Source organism: Papio anubis, chromosome 14 (assembly GCF_008728515.1).
Source record: "Papio anubis isolate 15944 chromosome 14, Panubis1.0, whole genome shotgun sequence".
In the NCBI taxonomy this organism is placed as follows: Eukaryota; Metazoa; Chordata; class Mammalia; order Primates; family Cercopithecidae; genus Papio; species Papio anubis.
The window spans coordinates 9,780,572-9,803,162 of NC_044989.1; the positions used below are offsets into that span (position 1 = coordinate 9,780,572).

Here is a 22,591-nt window from a genome sequence, read left to right on the forward strand (position 1 = left end):
GCAACCTCCGCTTCCCAGGTTCAAGTAATTCTCCTGCCTCAGCCTCCCAAGTAGCTGGGATTACAGGCATGCACCACCATGCCCGGCTAATTTTTGTATTTTTGGTAGAGATGGGGTTTCACTATGTTGATCAGGCTGGATGGTCTTGAACTCCTGAGCTCGAGTGATCTACCCGCCTTGGCTTCCCTAAGTACTGGGATTACAGACGTGAGCCACCACACCCAGCCGCTCCAACAATTTTAAATGGACACTGTTTTATAATAGAGATGTTTGATCATCTCTATTATAACCCTTTCTTCAAAGAGTGAAATATGCACCTGTGAGCCAGCAAGCCTCACCACGACCTCTCAGCTCCCCTGTCTGGGGTGTTTGCTTGAAATGGCATTGAGCCTAATGGTTCTGCCCTGCTCGGTGTCAGTCAGAGGCAAGAGAGGTTCACTGGAGGTTAAGGCCAGGGCCCTTGAGCCCAGGGCTTTTTGGTAACTGTGTTGCAACTATTGAGCCTTCCTTGGAACGATCAATCTACAGTGAAGCCACAGGAGAAGAATGTGAGAGACCGAGGTTCTTCTAGCTGCCAAGTGGGTGACACCCAACGTGACATAGCTGCTTCTGGCTACATTCTGAAACGGGGACAGCTGGCTGCTGGCTTCTTGGCGACTGGGTCTGGGTCAAGTCCCAAGTATTTGACAAGACTCACCTTAGACTCCAGTCATCCTGGCAGTGGCAGGCAGGTATGGTGGGGACAGGCGTCAAACCTTCATAAGCAAGCGTGCTCAGGACAGTGTCACAGAAGACACAGGAAAACAGAGCCTGTGGATACCAAACAACCGAGAGCTAATCCGCAGAGCCAGTGTGTTCTCTAAGAATCAACTTAGGGAGTGATCAAATGCCATCTTCCAAGCCAGACACTGTCACTAGCACCTGCCATGGCTGCCACATGCATCCAGGTGCTCTATAATGAGTGCTGTGGGCTGAACCCAAACTCTCATGCAGAAACGCCCACTCACTGGCAGTGCCACCACTAGAAGGAAAATACGGGGTTTGGAAACAATATATCTGGGTTCTAGTCCCAAACTTATTGACTACGAGACTTACATGCATTATTTGATCTCTCTGGACCTTGTTTCTCCATCTACAAGTTGGGTAGAACTCTGCCTACTTCAAAGGCTCATTTTAAGAATCAAATGAGCTCAGGTATATGATCACATTGAACACTGAATTCTGCCAGAAGAAGGTACATGTCATCATCCTGAATAACAACAGTGACTGTTGATCATCTACCATATGCTTGTCTCTATGCCAGATGATGAGGGCGTTTTAAAAATATGAGATATAGTGTTTGTTCCTTAAGCAGCTTATGCTACGGTGAGGGAAAATGGGGAAATGGAAAGTTGCATACTGATTGAGTTCCTAAAATGTGCCCAGCATTGTCTGAGATACTTTTCTTAAACCAAAACAAACACAACCTTTGGTGATAGGAATGATTATCCCAATCCCACAGCTGAGGAAAGTGAGGCTCAGAGGGTAAGAAAGTCTCCTTATCACAGAGCTGGTGGTGAGGGTGGAGATTTTACACTCCCTGCCTCCCACACCAGTTTCTCCAGACCAGAAAGACTTTCATCTCGCACTGGCACGACCATGAGACCCCGGGTTCTGGTGAACTGGGGGGACAGGTGCTTGGATGTCAGGATGAAGGCTCTGCCATCATCTTTCAGCCCCCTGAGATGTCCCTTCTCAATATGGGCTGTTTCATCAGGGCCGAAGTCCCTGAATGTGGGGAATCCCACAAATGGATTAGGTAACATGTCCAACCAACAAGGATGTGAAGGAATTGGACGGGGTTCCTGCCGCCTAGTCTTTAAAGAAGATGAACGCTATCTGCCAGTGTTTCTCTGCCAGGCATTGTGTGAGTCTTTAAGTACTGTATTCATAGTTAACTCCACATCTCTTGATGTATTTTCCATGTTTTACAGATAAGAAAAGCAAGGGCTGGCAGTGAAGTAGACTAAAGATAAAAATCAGAGGCAGCCCTGGCATGCGAATCTGTATCTGCCTCAGTTCCCTCCGAATCGTGCAGAACCGAGTCAAGTAAAGGCAGAGCCACTTGTGATAAGTGGCTTCATGAAGGACAGCGGGGAGGTGCTCGGGGAGTCCTCCTACCGGGATGGGAAGGGTTCCTAGAAGAGCTGGCATTTGAAGTTGGTCACTAAAGATGTAACTTGGGTAGCAAGGGAGAGAAGAAAAGCACAAGTAATGCCAGGGGCCTGAGATTCAGGACGTGCTCAGAGAACTCTGTGACAGGGGCACAGTGACTCTACTGAGATCACCCTGCTGGTCAATAGAAGAACCTGAACTAGAACCCAGGTCTTGTAACTCTAAATCTACTATCCACCTCCCGACACCACTCAATGCACCCATGAGCTTGTTAGTACTGTACCATATGGTCTCCAATGGGAGTGGGGGTCCCAAATTAGTTCTCTACTCTGAAACTCATGACTTGGGAAGGTACCTTCAAAGATCCTCTTTCTTTGAAAAAACACTAGCTTGGAGCTTAAAAAGTTTATTGCCAAACAAATAAAAAGATGGAAAAGCCTCACTCATAACTTTAAAAAAAGCAAATCAAAACAATGAGATGCCATTTTTCAACTAATAGGCTAGCCAAGCAAACTTCGATGGTTCCCATGGTTGTCTAGGGTGTGGCATGGTAGGCAGTCTGATACTCTGTGGTAGAAGTCTAAATGAGAGCAGCCTTTTGGAAAACAATCTGGCAAGAACCAGTAAAATGGCAGCTGTAGGCCAGGCGCGGTGGCAGTGGCTCATGCCTGTAATCCCAGCACTTTGGGAGGCTGAGATGGGTGGATCACCTGAGGTCAGGAGTGCAAGACCAGCCTGGCTAACATAGCAAAACCCCGTCTCTACTAATAATACAAAAATTAGCTGGGTGTGGTGGCAGGTGCCTGTAATCCCAGCTATTCTGGAGACTGAGGCCTGAGAATCACTTGAACCCAGGGCGTGGAGGTTGCAGTAAGCCAAGATCGCACCACTGCATTCTAGCCTGGGCAACAAGAGCCAAACTCCATCTCAAAAAACAAACAAACAAAAAACCAAATGGCAGCCGTGCATTCCCTTTTCTCAGTAACTCCGATTCTAGGAATTTATCCTATGGCAATACCTGATCAAGTGTGCAAAAATGTAGTTAGAGGAATGTGTTATTGTGAATGTTTGTAATTAACAAAAGCTAGGGGAAAAAATCCTAATTGTTCACCAATACATTCTAGTTATTATATGGCCATTCAAAGAAACACTAGACAGCCATTTTTTAAAAGTGTACTGGATTTCTATGTGCTGATGTGGAAAATGTTAAACCATAGAAAGGAAAAACAAGAAAGCTGTGGAAGATTGTGCAGTCCAAATCCCATTTGTCTAAGAAAATAAAGCATGTGAGTGCTTGTACAGACAGAAGATATCTGGAAAGATAAACACAAATTGTTCATAGTGGTTATCTCGAGGACGAGGAGCTAGGGATGGGGGAGGCCAGGGACTGTATTCTGTATCTTTCTGCAGAGCTTCAATTTCTTCCTTTCTCCCTTTCTTTGTCCCTTTCCTAATCCCTTTCTATCTTTTTTCTTTTTGAGATGGGGTCTTGTTCTGTCACCTAGGCTGGAGTGCAATGGCACGATCTTGGCTCACTGCAACCTCTGCCTCCTAGGTTCAAGTGATTCTCCTGCCTCAGCCTCCCGAGTAGCTGGGAATACAGGTCCCCACCACCATGCCCAGCTAAGTTTTGTATTTTTGTTAGAGATGGGGTTTCACCATGTTGGCCAGGCTGGTCTCAAACCCCTGACCTCAGGTGATCCACCTGCATCAGCCTCCCAAAGCTCTGGGATTACAGGCATGAGCCACCACACCCGGCCTTTTTTTTTTCCTTAAAAAACTATATGCACATATTGCTTTTATAATTTAAACAAATAGTAAAGAACTTAAAAATGAAGAGGATAGGCCAGGCGTGGTGGCTCACACCTATAATCCCAGCACTTTGGGAGGCTGAGGTGGGAGGATCATTTGAGCCCAGGGCAATATGGTGAGACCCTGTCTCTACAAAACACACACAAACACACACACACACACTAGCCGGGTATGGTGTGCACGTGTAGCCCCAGCTACTCAGGAGGCTGAGGTGGGAGAATCACTTGAGCCTGGGAATTCAAGGCTGCAGCGAGCTGTGATGGTGCCACTGTACTCCAGCCTAGGCAACAGAGCGAGACCCTGTCTCAGATAAAATAAAATGAAATAAACAGGGTTAATGGCAACAGGTCATAGATAGAGACTTGCATTTCTGTTTTAGAGAGCTATTAGAGACAGACTAAACAATCCCATATTCAAATTGACAAAATAGACCCAATGTTTTTAATTACTACAGCTATGGTTTAATAACCTCAGGCCTTTCCTGTTCTTGTTTTTGGCTTTATGATTTGAAATTTCTTCATTCATCCCCTATTTATTTTGTGCCTACCATGTATTAGGCTCAAGGGCTTTCATCTTCTGCAACGGGAGGGTCATTTAAAAGAGCCCCAGCTACACTACAGAAGGGAGGAGACTGAGGGCAGAATGCATGCCTGCAGAGGACTGGGTCCATTCAGTAGACGTTTGCTGGTTATTTTCTATGTATATACCAGGCATCAGGAACATAAAATGAAGGTGGTGCAATCCCTGCCCTCTCTGGAAAAGCTCACACTTGGTGGAGACAGACACAAACAGGAAAGACAAACATGGTGATGGGGAATGCAGAAGGCGCTGTGGATCCCACAGGACACCTTGCCCAGCCTAGAGAGTTGGGAAGGCCACCTGGAGGAAATGAGCCAGTCTGAAAGTTGAGTGGAGTGGGCTAAGCATGGAGGAGAGGAGCAGGGAATGGGGGGACAGTGCTTGGGAGTGAGCAGTAAGGGAAGTGTTGGACCACCAAGGGGAGGCTGAGCTCAGGAGTGTGGACTTTATGGTGAGTATAACTGAGTGACAAGAAATCTGTGTTTTATAAAGGTCACTCCAGCGGCAGTGTGGAGCCGGATCAGAGGAAAAAGAGGAAAGGCAGGTGGAAGGACACTGTTCCCAAGTCAGTTACTTTGGCACCACCCTGATGATTCGTACCCTATTTGGGACCACCTATGCTGTTATTGAGTAGTATTTTTCTTAAATTAGCTTGCTTAGAAAATATAATGATTTGGCGGGCGCGGTGGCTCATGCTTGTAATCCCAGCACTTTGAGAGGCCAAGGTGGGCAGATCGCCTGAGGTCAGGCGTTCAAGACCTGCCTGAGAGAGAGAGAGAGCGCGTGAGCAAGAAGAAGAAGAAGAAGAAGGAAGAAGGAAGAAGGAAGAAGAAGGAGAAGGAGAAGAAGAAGGAAGAAGGAAGAAGAAAAGGAAGGAAGAAGGAAGAAGGAAGAAGGAAGAAGGAAGAAGGAAGAAGGAAGAAGAAGAAGAAGGAAGAAGGAAGAAGGAAGAAGAAGGAGAAGGAGAAGAAGGAGAAGGAGAAGAAGAAAGGAGGAGGAGGAGGAGGAGGAGGAGGAGGAGGAGGAGGAGAAGATAATTGATTTAAACAGGAAACTAGTGATAAGAGCAAACAACAGGCTGCATGGATCCAGTGCTGGGACCAGGGTCAGAGGACAGAAACTGCGAAGGGTAGCCTCAAATGAGGCTGCCCATTCAGGTCCCTGAAGGCCTAGGACCAGGGCACAGAGGAGGGGGCTGCTGGCTGCAGGAGGGCCCTATGACCTCATGCTGCTCCTCACTTCACCTCCTTCCCTTGGCTTCCATGCTTCCATTGCTTCCGACCTCGGTGTCCCTGTCTTCTGTCTCCTCCACTGGCTCTTCTTCCCAGCCTTTCTGTGTCGGAGGCTCCTGGATCCAGCATGGGTCCCATCCTCTTTCCTCCCTGCCTTCTCATGGCTTTAAATGGCCTCTAGATGTGGGCGGCGCCCAGATGTGAGCTTCAGCCCAGACTTCTCCCCTGCACTCCAGCCTCGTACTCAGGAGCCCACCTGATACATGGATTTGGATCTCCCATACATCTTGAGCTTAGCACGTCCAAAATGGACTCTTGTTCTTCCCCAAATCTTCTATGCCCTAGGTCTTCCGTATCCCAGGGGATGGCAAATCATTCCTCCAGTTGCCCAGCTGGAAACCCTGTAATCATCCTCGATTCCCTCCTCCTCTCACACCCCATATCCAATTTTCAGACAATCCTGTTGGTCCCACCTTCAAAGCATATCCAGAGTTCGGCCACTTCCCACCACCTCACTCTATCATGGCAGTGGCCTCCTACCTGGTCCCCACCACGCAGCAGCAAAGAACTATGTTAAAATGTGAGATCCTGTCACTTCCCCGCTCCAAGCCCCTCCAATGCATCCCCACCTCGCCCAGAGAAAAGCCACAGTCCTTACGGAAGCCGGCAAGGCCCTGCTCAATCCGCTCCCCTGCGACCACTATCTCTCACCGCAGCTCCCGGCTCCCTGTGTCCCTCCAGCCACCTGGGTCCCTTCACGGGTCACTGAACACACCAGGGTCCCTGCCTCAGGCACAGTCCCACCTTCGTGGCCCCTCATCTCCTTCAAGCCTGGCTCCTCCCCGCCTCCCCAGGGCCTGCCTGCTTTACCTTTCAACCAGCCACACCATTTACTTATTTTTGCATTGCCCGTTACCCCAACTAGGAAGGCGAGGAGTTGTGTCTGTTCTATTGACTGCCCTGTCTCCGGCGTCTGGGGCCGCGCCTGCCCTAGTGTCAGGTCCGACGCTGGGCATGTGGGGACTCAGTGGGCAGACCCTGGGAAAGACGGCAGGTCGGGAAGGACAAGTGGGGGCTGTCGCAGTGGAGTGGTACCCGGGGCCGGCCCGGGGCGCGCGACTGTACGGGCAGCGTGGGGCGGCCGCGCGGGGAAGTGGCGCCCGGGGCAGAGACATCGCGGAGCCCCAGGGCCTGCCGCCGAGGGGACCGCGGGAGCCGCGAGGGCAAGAAATGCTAAAAGCGCGCGGCCGCGGTGGGCCGGGAGAAGGGACATTCCGGAGACGGCTCTCGGGGGAAGCCACGGGACCCGGGGGTGACAGCCTGCGAGAACCGAGAGGTGAGACGCGCGACCGGGGAGCGCGGGGACCGGCAGAGGCGCCTCGGCCGGGCGAGCGCAGTGGCAGCGCGGGGCGCTGGGGCCGGAACAGCGGGCAACGTGGGCACGGGGTGCGGAGGCCTGAGTGAGCGAAGAAGGAGGCGGCTCCACGGCCCAGGCTCGTAGCGGAGGGGATGGCCGGGGACGCCGGGGGCGGCGGCCCGGCGCGAGCGGGAGCGCTCTCGGTGCGCGCGGAGGTCGGCGGGTGCGCGCCACAGCCGCCGCGCTCCCTCTCCAGTCAGGGCAGGCGCGTAAGACCGCGAGCGGGGCGCGCAGTCCCGGGCGCAACCTCGCGGAACGCGCGGCCCTTGCCCCCAGCCCGCGCCGCCCGACCCCGTCAGCCCCGCCCCAGCGCCCCCTCTCTGACCAATCAGGAGGCGCGGCCGGCCTCCCAGCCCCGAGGCCCCACCCCCAGCCGGCGCATCGCCAGCCAATGAGCGGCCGAGCCCGGCGCCCAGTGCGCGCAGCCCGCGCGGAGCCGGCTCAGAGCGAGAAAAGCCAACCCAACCCGTCGGGGCCGCCGCTCCGGACCCGCAGCCACCGCCGCCTCCTCCCCCCGGATCGGGTGTACTGTCCCAACCCGAAAGTCCAGTTCTGCGGCCCGGCAGCGGCGAGCGGGCGCGATGACACAGGAGTACGACAAGTGAGTGAGGCGCGGGAGTCCGGCCGCCGCGGGGGGGCCGCGCTGAGGGGCCGCACCTGCAGCGAGCGAGCCGAGCGCAGACCTGAGGCCTCGCAGGCCGGCGGGCGCCAGGCACGGGCCGGGGGCCGGGGGCCGCTGTCCACTCCACGCCGCCACGGCCTCTGCCCCTTAGCCCTGCCCGGCTCTTTGTTCGGTCGGAGCCTCGGGAGGAGAGACCCCGTCCTCGGGGAAACTCGACACCGGAGGGGCCGCCCTCCTCGCCTCCTCCCCGGCCAGGTGGGGCCCACTCGGGCGCGCATCTTGGGCTTGGGGTCCCCGGCGCGGTCAGGTGCGGCGCGAGGTCGGGGCGCCGCCAACGCCCCCGGGCCTCCCCGCCCCAGTCTCCTGCCCGGTCGGCCTCGGGAGCCCGGTGGGGAGCTCGCCGCGTCGGGACAGGTGAACTTCTCCAGGTAATCTGTGGTCTCAGGCTCGTCACTCGGCGACCTGCTGGAACTTCCAAAACAGAAATGTAGGGGAAGGTTGAAGTGCCCCGATGTCCGGACGTTTACTTTTCACTGGCTGGCGGTATGAGTGGGAAAACGGCTGTAGGAGTTATTTTGCCACTTGCATCATTGATGGTAATTACAGATTACCGTGTTTTTAGTGCTCGAGAGAATCAGGAGGATGAAACTTTGAAATCCGGGTGTTAAACGAGAAAGTACTGTACAAGCTAATATGCCTTTTAGAGTTTGTGATTTAAAAGCATATTTCGACAAATATAAGGTGGTAATGTAATAAAGCATGGGGGATTAACTGGGCGAGGGATATTTCTGTATTTGCAGCTTTTCTGAAAATATAAAATTGTTCTAAAATTTTTAAAAAACTTACTAAAGGAAAAAAAAAAGGGAGATCGCACCAAGTCAGTCAGTATATTTCAGATCAGTAAGTTTAAGGCAGATAGGTTCCCCTGCCAGTTTGTTAGTTATTTGTGAAGGATCGGTTTTTGTCAGTGTGTTCTTTTTCTGGATGAGATAGATATTTTGTATGCAGTATCTTAAATGGATTACTCTTGTGTTGTAGAATATGCAGTTAAATTATTGCCTGAAACATATTTCAGAAGTCTGAGAGATCGCTGACGCAAGGTTTAAGGCTCACCTGAAAGTAATGATGAGCCTTCAGCGACTGAAGCCTCCTTCCTGACTGTCATGAGGAAGTAGACAAAGGCAACTGGTTTTGTGTTTATTTCTTGACGTATAGTTTAGATAAGGCAAAATTTCCAAAGCTAACATTTTGGCCTTAGGCAGGCTTTGGAAATATGAAACAGCTTCAGGGTGATTCCGAACATAAAGCCATTTCTCTATTTTCTATTGCTTGTACAAATTTGGGATGTGGGTGGGAGAAGGAGGAAGTTGAAAACTAGCATTAAGGGAATTGAACAGCCAAGTGCTGTCATAGTCTTCTGGAGGTAGCTATTACGCTATTAATTATAGCTTAGCAATACACCAGTAAATCAGTCCATGGCACCACCCGTTCAGTAGCTGTTGTACTCTGGTACTGATGGCTCAGGGAATGCCACTTTGTATATTTCTTTATTTTCTTAAAAGTTGAGATTTGCGTAAGCAATCTCCATTTTTAGACAAATGATCTGCTCGCTTTGAACAGCCTTTTATGTTTGTTTTGTGTTAAAATAGTATACCACCTCAAGACTTACTTACCAAATGTAAGATTTATGCCATGAGTGAGTAAAAACATTGGCTTTCAAATAACACTTCATTTTGACTGAGGACACATTGTTGGATTTTTCCCCCTTTTTTGAAGATGTTCTCCTTTTTCTAAATCTATCTGTTTTTAAAGGCCTTGGGTGATTCCCAAACCCTAACCTTTGTTGATTACTTGAAAAGATAATCAGTCTTTCTACATTCACTTTTAAAATAGGTAGGTCACCTTTAGGCCATTTACATATTTCATTTGTGTGTTGCAATGAGAGCCAGTCCTTCAATTTGCCTGTTAGAATAGTAATAATTCAGAGGAGTTCCAAACATTTAAAATTTATTTTTCTCCTTGGAAATAAACTGCTTTGTTTTGCTAGAGTCAGTGTTCCATTTTTTCTCTTTATTGACTTATTAAATAGTACCAACTGAACAGTTGTTGAGACTGTTTACATTTCAGGTTTTTGGAATTAGTAATGTTTGCTTTAATCTTTTAAATTAAATCTTCTATAAGGTTTCACTAAGATCGCCATTGATTTTTTTGGATTTTTCCCACCAAACTACAGTGTTAAAATGAAACAGTTCTTGTGCAGTGTGGAAAACTAGTAAAGACTTTTTAAAAGCCAGATTTTCCCACCTATTTTTTTTTAAATCTTTTTGTTCAGTGGCTTCATTTATTGTTGGAGATTCTTAAGTGTTTATCTCTAAGATAAACAGTTAACTCCCATGCCAGAAAATTATGCCTCTTTATTGATTTACAGTCCCCTTTGGCCACATTCCATGCTCAATCTGCTGGTAATCAGTAGAATATTCTGGCTTTCTCATATACCCCCGAGGATTGCGTGAAGTATCCCTTTTTCTTTCTGCTGCTTCTCCCCTCCCCACTGTGTTCAGGTAGGAATTTTTAAGGCATGGCAGCCACAGTAGAAAGAGGGAATAACGTAGCAGTGTGATGAACGGCACACACTCTTCTCAAGAGGGGACCATCCTGATTGTTGTTGGAAGAGAACAGATATTCTCTTTTCCTTACTGTGTCCTCCTGTTTGTTTATGGAAAGTATTTGAATAGCGTGGCATTTTCTCAGGGATGGTTTTGTTTTGCTTTTTTGCCAAATTGTGTATCCTGGGTTCCATGTGTAAGTGAACTGCCAGTTCTCTGGCTGCCTAGACACTTTATGTCTTACTGTGGGACCCACTGGTCTGCACTTAGGTGGTTTCTCTTCTGGTCTTGTCTTAATTTAACTTCCTAGGGTCGTTGATGAAACAATAGGCTGTTTTATAGCAATGTCAAGGAATTGGTAGCTTATGATGCCTTGCAGTAGAAAAGTATGTGTTTTTTTGTTTTTGTTTTTTTAATTTCTCTGAAGCAAACGGCCAGTGTTGGTTCTTCAGAATGAAGCACTTTATCCACAGCGGCGGTCCTACACTAGTGAGGATGAGGCCTGGAAATCCTTCCTGGAAAACCCTCTCACTGCAGCCACCAAAGCGATGATGAGCATCAATGGAGATGAAGACAGCGCTGCTGCACTGGGCCTGCTCTATGACTACTACAAGGTGGGTTTGCCTGCCTTTAAAACCCTTAACAGCAGTCTCCAATGCACTCGATTCAGCAGCATATAAAACAGTCATTTGCTGGTAGAATGCCATGCAAGTTGCTTCTGTAGTGACTATAAATAGTTTAATGAGTACTTTGACTTACTGTGGTTCAAAGCTAAAAATCTGTGATTGTAGAATCAAAGGGTTGTTTTTAAAACATGCAAAGCAGTCAGCTGCTGTGGCTGTATCCAGAAGGTGAAACCACCATAAAAGAGGATGTTAGATGTGCCTTGTTGGGTTTGAGCATCTCACTGAAGGTGGTTCTTAGTGCCATGGAAAGTGGGCAGGGCTCATTTACCTTTCACCTTTATTCCTGTGTAGTCAAGATGATTTCCTTTCCCGAAATGATACTACAGAGCCTTTGAAACCATATTCTCTAGTCTAGGACTGTCTAGTTCCAAGATCAGGATATGTTTTGTTGCCTGTTTCTAGAGATTTGGAGTAATCTTAATTAAATATAATCTATACGCTGCATGGAATTTTACATGGTTTTCATTATCTGGAAATGACACTACTGATCTGTGTCATCATCATCATTGTCCTGATAACACTAGCTGTCACTGTTACGCTAGACATGTTACCAGCCTGTGTGCGACTTCACACTCAGAGGTCATAGCTAGGATGTGTGCATCTGGGGCCCTAGTCTGGTTCATGGCCGAGGCCACTGTCTTTCTAATGCAGGGTGCATACTGCTTTTCTTCTGGATTCACCTCTCCATTCTTCCTTCTGACCAGGAACACACATTTGGGGGTGGCTACGTCTTTAGGGTGCTACTTAAAACAGCAGACTACGTTGAAGCACAGCTTTGCCATGGGGCCTTTGTCTCATTGTCACTCTGTGTGACTAACTTGTGTAATCATTATGTTGTCATCAGTACCTGTATGAAAACAGGATCTGTTTGGGATTACCAGAAGTTTCTGAATGACAAGCGTCTTCTCATGAATATAGTGTATATTTTTTACAGTTTATTTTTGCTATATTTTTGTTTTAAAAACTTTCAAACCTACATAAAACTTAAGAGGATAATTAATTCTCGAATACCTTTACCCAGACTCGCCAGTTGCTGGCCATTGGCTACATTCTGGCACTGTATTCTTTCCTTAATGTAAGAAATACAGAGGTGAAAGAAGCCTAGGAGATAGTTTTATTATTAAAATTAGGGTGATTAGCCTGAGCAACATGACGAGACCCTGTCTCTACCCAAAAATAAATAAATAAATAAATACAGAAATACAGAAATTCGCTGGTTAATACACGCATGCCTGTAGTCTCAGCTACTTAGGAGACTGAGGTGGGAGGATCACTTAAGCCTGGGAGTTGGAGGCTACAGTGAGCTGAGATCATGCCATATCCCTACACTCCAGCCTGGGTGACAGAGACAGACCCTATCTCAAAAAAAAAAAAAAAAAAAAAATTAGGGTGATTATTTCCTAGTATGGGGCCATGTGTCTAACTAAGTTGGAGCTAGGGATTGAGGTAAGCTCTTTTTTCTTTGAATATGAACAGAAACTTGTGTAATAACTAATGATGCTAGAAGAAACCCTTACCAGGGAAACATAGCCATGAAGAGTTCCTTTGAAGTGGAAATTATTATATATCTGTTCTTATAGCTTGTTTTATTGACTTACTATAAATTAAGTTTCTAAAACATTTATTATGAAGTTACACATTTTTAACTGAAACTTTTGAGAATGGGAGAAACTTGTTGGTACAAGTTTCGTGCCAGAAAGACCAGTGTAATAACACTAGGTATACTACTCCTGTGTCTCATAAGCAAATAAATCCTCACATCTGTCTGGGAAGGGTGACAGTTTTAGTGGTACTTATTTGTCAGACTTCTTGTGATAGGTGTAAATTTATTTTCTCTTCTTCTTCTTCTTTTTAATTTTTCATTTAGTAGTAGTAGTATTTTTAGCAGCAGAGTCTCACTCTTACTCAGGCTGGAGTGTAATGGTGCAGTCATAGCTCGCTGCAACCTCAACCTCCTGAGGTTGAGTGATTCTCCTGCCTCAGCTTCTTGAGTAACTAGGACTACAGGTCATGCCTGGCTAATTTTAAAACTTTTTGTAGAGATGGAGTCTCACTATGTTGCCCAGGCTGGTCTCAAATTCCTGGCCTCAGGTAATCTTCCTGCCTTAGCCTCCCAAAGTGTTAGGATTACAGACGTGAGCCACTGTGCCTGGCCTATTTTCTTTTTTAAATAAACTGAATTGTTTGTTTCAGGTTTTTGGTTGTAAGCATCAGTCATTATTACATAATAATTTTGATAAAGCTTGAAAAGCATATTGTTAATACATGAAGCAGTGGTTTTTTTGTTTGTTTTTTGTTTGGTTGGTTTTTTTTGTTTTTTGTTTTTTGTTTTATATGGACTCTCGCTCTGTCGCCCAGGCTGGAGTACAGTGGCATAATCTCAACTCACTGCAACCTCTGCCTCCTGGGTTCAAGTGATTCTCTTGCCTCAGCCTCCTGCCTACAGGAGGCTGTAGCTGGGACTACAGGCGTGCGCCACCACGCCCGGCTAATTTTTTGTATTTTTAGTAGAGACGGGGTTTCACCGTGTTGGCCAGGATGGTCTTTTTTTTTTTTTTTTGAGACGGAGTCTTGCTCTGTCACCCTGGCTGGAGTGCAGTGGCCGGATCTCAGCTCACTGCAAGCTCCTCCTCTCGGGTTCACGCCATTCTCCTGCCTCAGCCTCCCGAGTAGCTGGGACTACAGGCACCCGCCACTTCGCCCGGCTAGTTTTTTGTATTGTTTAGTAGAGACGGGGTTTCACCGTATTAGCCAGGATGGTCTCAATCTCCTGACCTCATGATCCGCCCGTCTCGGCCTCCCAAAGTGCTGGGATTACAGGCTTGAGCCACCGCGCCCGGCCGGCCAGGATGGTCTTGATCCCTTGACCTCGTGATCCGCCCGCCTCGGCCTCCCAAAGTGCTAGGATTACATGTGTGAGCCACCGCGCCCGGCCAGCAGTGTTTTGTCTTTAATGGTGAACACAAGGATACAGGAATAGAATTTTCATGCTGAAAGCCATTTTTAAGCACCTTAGCCATTTTGGAGCGTGCAATGGTGTAAAATCTCAGTTGAGTTATTTCTACAGGACACTAACGTTTGCCTACTTTTCACTTCCCTTGCAAAGAAAAGAACCAAAAAAGGAACAGAACACTGAGTTAGACTGGTCCTTTGGGTGATGGATGTATGAATCCCAGCATATCTAAAGACAGTGATCATATGAAGCCCTCATTTGGATCTTAGAAGAAATGAACGGTTAACATGGCTGTTCCTTCTGCTTTTGCATTTGATCTGAATGGAGAGTAGTAGGAAAGAGCACTGAGAAAGTTGGAAGAGCTCTGTTGTGTTTTCAGTAGCTTCTTCTCTAATGTTGTATAGATGAACCAGTAAAACCAGGGCAGAGGTATTTCTTTTTTTCTTTTCGTTTTTGAGTCAGGAAGGGTCTTGCTCTGTCGCCCAGGCCGGAGTGCAGTGGCGCAATCTCTGCTCTCTGTAACCTCTGCCTCCGGGCTGAAGCGATCTCCTCACCACAGTCTCTCTTGTGTAGCTGAGACTGTAGGCACATGCCACCACGCCCGGCTAATTTTTAATTTTTTTTTTTGTAGAAATGAGTTTCACTATATTACCCAGGCTGGTCTCAAACTCCCGGGCTCAAACAGTCCTCCCACCTTGGCCTCCCGAAGTGGCTGGGATTATAGACATGAGCCACCAGCTTCGGCCAGTGGAGGTATTTCTTTTAAGAGATGAGACCCAAACTCCATGACAGAATAAATGTATCATGCCCTGAGTTTATTTGGCAACTCAATAACAGTTACTTTTTACATATCAACCAGATGGGTGACTAGATTTTAAGCTCATTGAGGGCAGATACTGTCTTTTTCTTCGTGTGTCCCCATAGCCTGGTGTTTGTTAGGCAACCAGTAGATAAATGAATGATTGAATTTACTGAAAAATAAAAGGCTGTATCTTTGGGTAAACTGCACTTCACTGAATAAGAGCTAAATTATTTTCATGTGTGCTAATATCAGGTTCCAAGAGAGAGAAGGTCATCAACAGCAAAGCCAGAGGTGGAGCACCCCGAACCAGATCACAGCAAAAGGTAACATTCAGTGCCTAAACAGCATAAAGAGTGCAGGGGGAAATGCCATGTTTCTGTAACAGCAAAATGGGAGTTTGTTTAAATGAACAACAACTAGTGGAAGGGATAGGTAAGCTGGACTCTTACTATCTAAATTCAGATTTCATCACTGATTTGCCTCTGTTGCTCTGAAAAGTTCCTTTTTTCTTTGGGCACAGTAGTTGCCTTTTCTAGGATGAAAGCACTAACTTTCTCCTCCTCCAAAGGGATAGTTTTAGTAATAACTTAAGTATTTGTTTATTTGTTTTTGAGGTTTTCTTTAGGAGATGTGGCAGTGGTCCATTAAAAAAATTAAATACCAATTGACTCTTGAACAGCTGCCTAAGTAAAATTGAATAAAGCAAGTTAAATTGTATTCAAATTCCTGTTGAAATTATTTGTGAAATATTTTAGATTAAAACTTTCAGGAAATTTAATTAACGTTTGTCTTTGTAGCCATGAAAAACTTTAAAAAGACACCTTTTAAATTGCCCTGTGTTTTATTATCAATCAAGGAATAAAACCTATTTAAAGGAAGAATGATCATCACCCAGTATCCCATTATCCTGATGATTGCTTTATTCCTTGTTTTGGTGTGCATGCAAATTTTATGTACCTGTGGTTTTGTTCACAGATAGGATTTGGTGGTATACTTTCTTCTTCTTAGTTTGTTTCATAAACATTTTCTCTGTGTTTTAATCTTCATAATTATCCTTTGGAAGAGGACTTGTGGCTTTTTAACTTTTCATTATGGGCATTTTCGAACATAATAAAAATAGAGAAATAGTATAAGCCCACATGTATCCTTGACCAGCTTCAACAGTTATCAACAGAATTCCTCGTTTGATGTATTCTTCCCTCTTCTTCAACTTTGAGATTAATTCATGTTTTTATTTTATTTATTTTTGCTGGAACATTCTGAAGCAAACTCTAAATATCCTTATAATTGCCGCTAAACCTAGTTTTCACTATTTTGAAGCCTTAAGGAGCAAGTTTCTAGATTTTTTTCCGTTTTAGGATAAATTCCTGGGAGTGAATTTATGGTTCAGGGTTCAAACAGTTTTATTGATCTTGAAATGTACAGAATTCCCCATTTGCCTGTTTCTTAAAGCTTCAGCCTGTAAGATTTCTGGGGGCTTTGAAAATTCATTCATTTTACCCACTGGAAATCATCTTGTATTGCTCAAATTATTTATCAAACCAAAATTTAATTTTATAAAAAGCAGATGTGTCTACTGATATAATGTAACAATAGGTTTTCTTGGGTGAAAGAGAAAGCCAGGCCGGGTGCGGTGGCTCACGCCTATAATCCCAGCACTTTGGGAGGCTGAGGCAGGTGGATCACCTTAGGTCAGGAATTCGAGACCAGCCTGGCCAACATGGTGAAACCTAGTCTCTACTAAAAATAAAAAAATGAGCCGAATGTGGTGGCACGTGCCTGTAATCCCAGCTACTTGCGAGGCTGAGGCAGAAGAACTGCTTGAACCTGGGAGGTGGAGGTTGTAGTGAGCCAAAATCATGCCATTGCACACCAGCCTGGGCCACAAGGGCAAGACTCTGTCTCAAAAAGAAAGAAAAAAAAATAAGGAGAAAGCCAAATATCATAGGTGGTTGGAAAAGTGGTGACCACAAGTAATAATGGCTCATACTTCTTGAAGACTGTGTCAGGCCTTATTATACACATTTTAGTGTATCATCTCATCTCAACCTGATGAGAATGCACGCCATTATTGTCCCCATTTTACAGATGAGGATTCAGTTACTGAAAGATGAAGTAACTTGCTCAGGTGACACAGAACTTGAACCCAGGCAATTTGACCCTGGCGTCTATGCTGTAACCCCAGTTGATCAGATCACATAGCTTCAGATTTCTAGTAAAACGTAGTAATTTTTTTTTTAGGATTATGGAAAGTAAAGCTTATTAGAGGAGAGCTGTGAGTACGTAGTATTTCAAATGAAATTTTACTTAATATGTTGGATTTTATTTGACCGATAACCAGAAAGCCTTTTCCCCTTTATCTAGTAATGGGTAGTTTTGATGTTTTCTGTTTATTCCCTGTCAAGTGTATTGTTATTGCACAGGACCCAATAGCCCAGTGCCATTAGGAAAATAAAAATTGTCAAAGAACTACATCAACATCGAGTTTGAAAGCAGTTTTCTTTTCTTAAAGAAACAGCATACCAATTGTGACAGAGCAGCCCCTCATTTCTGCTGGAGAAAACAGAGTGCAAGTACTGAAAAATGTGCCGTTTAACATTGTCCTTCCCCATGGCAACCAGCTGGGCATTGATAAGAGAGGCCATCTGACAGCTCCAGATACGACAGTCACTGTCTCCATAGCAACGATGCCTACCCACTCCATCAAGACAGAAACCCAGCCGCATGGCTTTGCTGTGGGAATCCCCCCAGCAGTGTATCATCCTGAGCCCACTGAGCGGGTGGTGGTTTTCGATCGGAATCTCAGTACTGACCAGTTCAGCTCTGGTGCTCAAGCCCCAAATGCTCAAAGGCGAACTCCAGACTCGACCTTCTCAGAGACCTTCAAGGAAGGCGTTCAGGAGGTACAGGAAACAAACATCTTCCTAAGACGCCTGTGTGTTTGTATAAGTATTGGGTTCCACCTTTTCCTTGTTATGTAAGCGTGAAACTCGGCCTGAAATGAATGGATTAGGAATAAAAGATTTTTTTTTTTTTTTAAGAGAAAAGGCCGATGGGTATAATTTGGAAGCTAAACCTATAAAACCAGAAGTTGTTATCAAGGGTGCATGGCTAATCTTACCAGCAGCTGAGTTAACAATTATGATTTCAGCTAAGTGATTTGCTGGAGAAAGAGAAAGAGAACCCCATACATAATCTTCTGTTGACCACAGGTAGATTCTCATAGTCTGTTTTCAGCACTTCTCCCAGCGCCAAACAAGCTCCCTGGAACTGGTCTTAATATAAAATGAGTTATTATGTCTTTGCTTGATGTTTCTTGGTTGGTAATATAGTCAGGGAGAGCTCAAATGCATTGTGTGAAGTTTACAGATTAATTCCAAATAGTTCTGGGGGTTCTATGGTGATGAATACCTCACTCAGCTAAAAGTTAGGGACTGAAGGTGTTAGAAACCATACTTAATGACTCGATGAGGTAAAGAGCATCCATCTCTGCATGTGGAGTTGGGGCAGAATGTTAGCCTTTCCCAAGAAAATGCACCACGTCTCCAGCTGTGGTGTGAACTTGATGCTGCGTCTTAACTTGATATAATGATAGGGTGACTCTTTAAAGTCATGACATTTTGGTTGCAGATCCTAGTGTTTGAACAGAGTTGGGATGTGTGTGAAAGACAGAAAAGGGGGTCGTGAGTCAGAAGCACTTAGTGGGGATACCTACACAGCTTGTTGTCATTTACTTGAGTGGCATATAAAAGTGGGTATTTTCTCTGTTTTAATTTTTTTAATATTTGTAGCTTCAAAATTTTTATTCAAAAATAAATATGGAAAGGATAGTGGGTTGCTGTAAGCCACATACTTTTATGCAGTACCAGAGCTTGGTCTTTAGTAACCATGATAACCAGTTAAATAGTTGTGGCTTATCACATTGATATTTCAGGTTTTCTTCCCCTCGGATCTCAGTCTGCGGATGCCTGGCATGAATTCAGAGGACTATGTTTTTGACAGTGTTTCTGGGTAATAGATGTCTTTTAATTTGATTTTTAATTTGCAGCTTTTATAACTTACTCCTTTCACGTTAACTCAATAAATCAAAGGTGGCTTTAGCAGGCTTTCCCCTTATCTTACTACTTTTACTGTGGTATAGTCTTGGGTAGAGGACATCTGCTTCAGTGCTTTTAATTTTGAACTCTTTAAACTATATTTCAAGTTTCCTTAATTCTTGGTGTTGGTGCTTTTTCTTTCTTTTGGTTTCTTTATGTGATGGTAGTAGAATGGAATCTAATAGGAGAGATGACGGGATTAAATTAGGTCTCTGAGGTCCTTTCTGTTGCCAAAAATATATAATTAGGTGAGAATTTAGGAAGAATATCAAGTGATAAAAAAGTGATAAAAGCTTGTTTTTTTTTATCAGCCTCACTAACGATAAAATAAATGAAGTCAACTTTTTTCTGAGTTGACAACTTTCTTTTGACCTCACAAAATCGTATCTCTGGCAATATTAATATTTTCCAAGTTAATTAGGAACTCATATTTTGTTTTATGTGTTTTTTACATGTGTTATATTTTATGGTTTTAAAAGTGTCTAAGATTTTATGGGAATTGAGACTTCCCTTAGAGATCTGCCTCAAGATGCAGGAGTCCCAAACGGAAATGCCTTTAGGGTTTGGGATAGGGGTCAGCTAACTTTTTCTGTAAAGAGTCAGAGAGTAAATATTTCAGGCTTTGTGGGCCATACAACCTCTGTATGTTTTCGCAACTACCCTGGTCTGCTGCTGTGCAAAAGCAGCCATAGGTAATATGTAAACAAATGATGTGGCTATGTGCTAATAAAACTTTAGTTACAAAAGTAGGTGTAATCTGCTGAGCCGTGGCCTGGTAAGGTTCTTAAATAACTTTAGGGGCACATATGAGTGGTAGTGTTAGGTAATAGGTAATGTCGAGAATTGAGGAGTGCCTGCTATTAAAGACATTTAAATTACAAGTAGAAACAACAAAAAAGTGCTATATAGGCCAAAAGGAATTTAGTCAAAGGAACACCAGCCACCTGTCTGAAACCTCTGCTGGAGAAATACCAGATTGGCAGCATGTCTTGTGAGAAGTTCCTTCCAAAGTCCTTTCCACCTATTAGTATCTTTAATATCTCGAGCCCTCAAACTCAGGATGTCCGATTGCTAACATCCATCACATCATAGAATTTTTAATCGGCAACAATTTGTACTTCCACATCTGAGAGACTTGAGAATTTTCAGCTGCTGAGTACTTTTGTTTCAGATTTTCTTTATCATGAAAAAGATAGCAAACGTTATTTGTAATATGATGTATAGCAAACTTCCACGAGAGTAGATTTAGAGACTTGTGACTTTTTTTGTCCTTTAGGAACAACTTTGAATATACCCTAGAAGCTTCAAAATCACTTCGACAGAAGCCGGGAGATAGTACCATGACATACCTGAACAAAGGCCAGTTCTATCCTATCACCTTAAAGGAGGTGAGCAGCAATGAAGGAATCCATCATCCCATCAGCAAAGTTCGAGTAAGTTCTGATCTTAGTCCTCTTCTCTAGGAAAGCTAGTCAGAGTCTAACATTTCCAGGTCTGAAGCAGCTCTGAATGACCGCCTGAAATTGCAGCTTTAAGCCTTCACTGTAAAATATAATATTAAATACGTTTTCCAAGACATACTCACCCTTCAGTGTCTTTATGTTGTAATGCATTCTCTTTCACAGAGTGTGATCATGGTGGTTTTTGCTGAAGACAAAAGCAGAGAAGATCAGTTAAGGCATTGGAAGTACTGGCACTCCCGGCAGCACACTGCTAAACAAAGATGCATTGACATAGGTAAGCAGCTCAAGAGCCCGCTCTTATTCCCAGAGGTACAGCCATCCAGTTTCTAAATCCAGTTATTTTTGGCAGTGATCAGCTTCCTGCCGAAAGCATTTGAATTTTTATGCCAGCTACTGATCTGTTCCAAACACTGTCCTCAGCCTCCTGGAACCAGTGCACTCACCATTCCTCCCATGCAGTAATGGGACATGTGCCCACGTGGTGGCTTTCCACAGGACACTAGGGCCAGAAGCCATGTAGCTGGCTAACCTGAGAATGTCCCCACTTTTCAGTCTGCAATTGCTTTAAGGGGTAATATCTTCTTTAATAGATTCTGATTATTATTTAGACATGATGGAGATAGAGAAAAAAAGCAAGTAAAAGAAAATAAATAAAAGAAGATACTGCTGCTGTGCGGTTGCCTAACAGTCTTCCCTAGATATGCTAAACTGTGTAACTAACCTATCTGTGAGCTGTAGTGGCAAACCTGTGCAAGTTTGTATTTACTGAAGTAGCGTTACACAGACCTCTATCCTTGCCATGTATGTTATTTTCATGTAAAACCATTGTCTGTATCACAGATGGCTGTTAATATTAGTGTTACTTTTCTCCTTTACCTTTTGTAATGCTCTTGTTGCCTTTTCAGGAGAATGAGAACTCAGTTCTAATCTTGTTTCTACAGAGTAGTTTTGTGACCTTGGGACTGTTATTTAAACTTTTTAGACCTAAATTTCCTAATTGTGACATAATGAGATTGAATTAAATATGTCTAAGCTTGCCTCTATTACAAAAACTCTGTGATGCTTTTTCTTCATATTTTGAACTTCTTCTAACCAAACAAAATGTTAAGTTGTCCATAGGTGATAATGTTAAAAAATAGATCTTATTTTGAACTGCTGGGATCCCATGTTGAAACTGAAACTCATGAGTTTTCATTTTCTCTTCCCCTGCTTCCTATAGCTGACTATAAAGAAAGCTTCAACACTATCAGTAACATCGAGGAGATTGCATATAACGCCATTTCCTTCACGTGGGACATCAACGATGAAGCAAAGGTGGGTGGTGAGGTCTGGGCGCCTTATGTCCAGCCATTTGAGAATGGGAGGAGTTTAATGATTTGACAACTGATTTTTTTTTTTCCACAGTTTTATGTGTTTTCATTCTCAGGTGTTATGAAACTATCCTCTCCCCTTTCTATTCTCCCCTCCTCCAAAACAGATCATTTTTGTTGCCATCCTTTGCTTGGAGTCCACTGTGTGAAACATTGCGATTAAGTTGCAGTCTGCCACTCCTGCCTGTTCAGCCTTGAGTCTGACTCCCCATTCACTTTGCCTCATTTCCTCATTTGCACAGTGGAGGTGCTTTCTGTCTCCTCCCTCTATTCAAGGAAGTGTAAGAAGTAATGAAACAATGCCCATCAAACTGTTGGAGTGTCTTTGAGAAAGGCTCTTAAATATAAGTGATTATTAGTAGTACTCTGTTTCATATCATCACCTTATAAATATGATTCCGTGTTAAGATTCTTCTGTCTTGTGCTTTTCCCGTTGAAGAATTGCCTCCAATTCAGATGGAGTAACTCTAATTGGCTAGAATTACTCCATCTGGGTGACTCTAATGAGACTTTTTGTGCCCTTTAAGAAAAATTCATCATATTCTTAAGTCCCTTCTGCCTTTCCTCTGCCTTCTTCCCTGTGAGTGTGATCCTTCTCTTCACTCAATTATTAGAGTTCCTGTATTTCTTTCTTTGGATTACTTTAAAAACTGGGAACTCAAGAAACTGAATAGAGGCCAGAAGTGGTGGTTCACACCTGTAATCCCAGCACTTTGGGAGGCTGCGGCGGGTGGATCACTTGAGGCCAAGAATTTGGTGAAACTGGCCAACATGGTGAAACATTGTCTCTACTAAAAC

At 44.7% G+C, this 22,591-nt stretch overlaps 1 protein-coding gene across 4 annotated transcripts in view; it reads left to right on the plus strand.

The window, feature by feature from the left end:
• The first annotated feature begins 6,550 nt into the window (after positions 1 to 6,550).
• The window catches only part of GRHL1 (grainyhead like transcription factor 1), a 52,846-nt gene continuing 36,805 nt past the window's right edge, over positions 6,551 to 22,591 (plus strand). The window contains exons 1-8 of one of the 4 annotated variants that reach the window (XM_017947279.3): positions 6,551 to 7,113; positions 10,850 to 11,036; positions 15,116 to 15,186; positions 17,376 to 17,766; positions 18,798 to 18,874; positions 20,237 to 20,393; positions 20,586 to 20,697; positions 21,643 to 21,737. In XM_017947279.3, the coding sequence (XP_017802768.1) occupies positions 10,971 to 11,036; positions 15,116 to 15,186; positions 17,376 to 17,766; positions 18,798 to 18,874; positions 20,237 to 20,393; positions 20,586 to 20,697; positions 21,643 to 21,737 (969 nt within the window). In that variant the 5' untranslated portion in view covers positions 6,551 to 7,113; positions 10,850 to 10,970. Of the gene's footprint in view, positions 7,114 to 7,603; positions 7,796 to 10,849; positions 11,037 to 15,115; positions 15,187 to 17,375; positions 17,767 to 18,797; positions 18,875 to 20,236; positions 20,394 to 20,585; positions 20,698 to 21,642; positions 21,738 to 22,591 lie in introns of those variants that run through there. The other 3 variants (XM_009183666.3, XM_003908261.4, XM_021924566.2) reach the window with 3 other exon arrangements.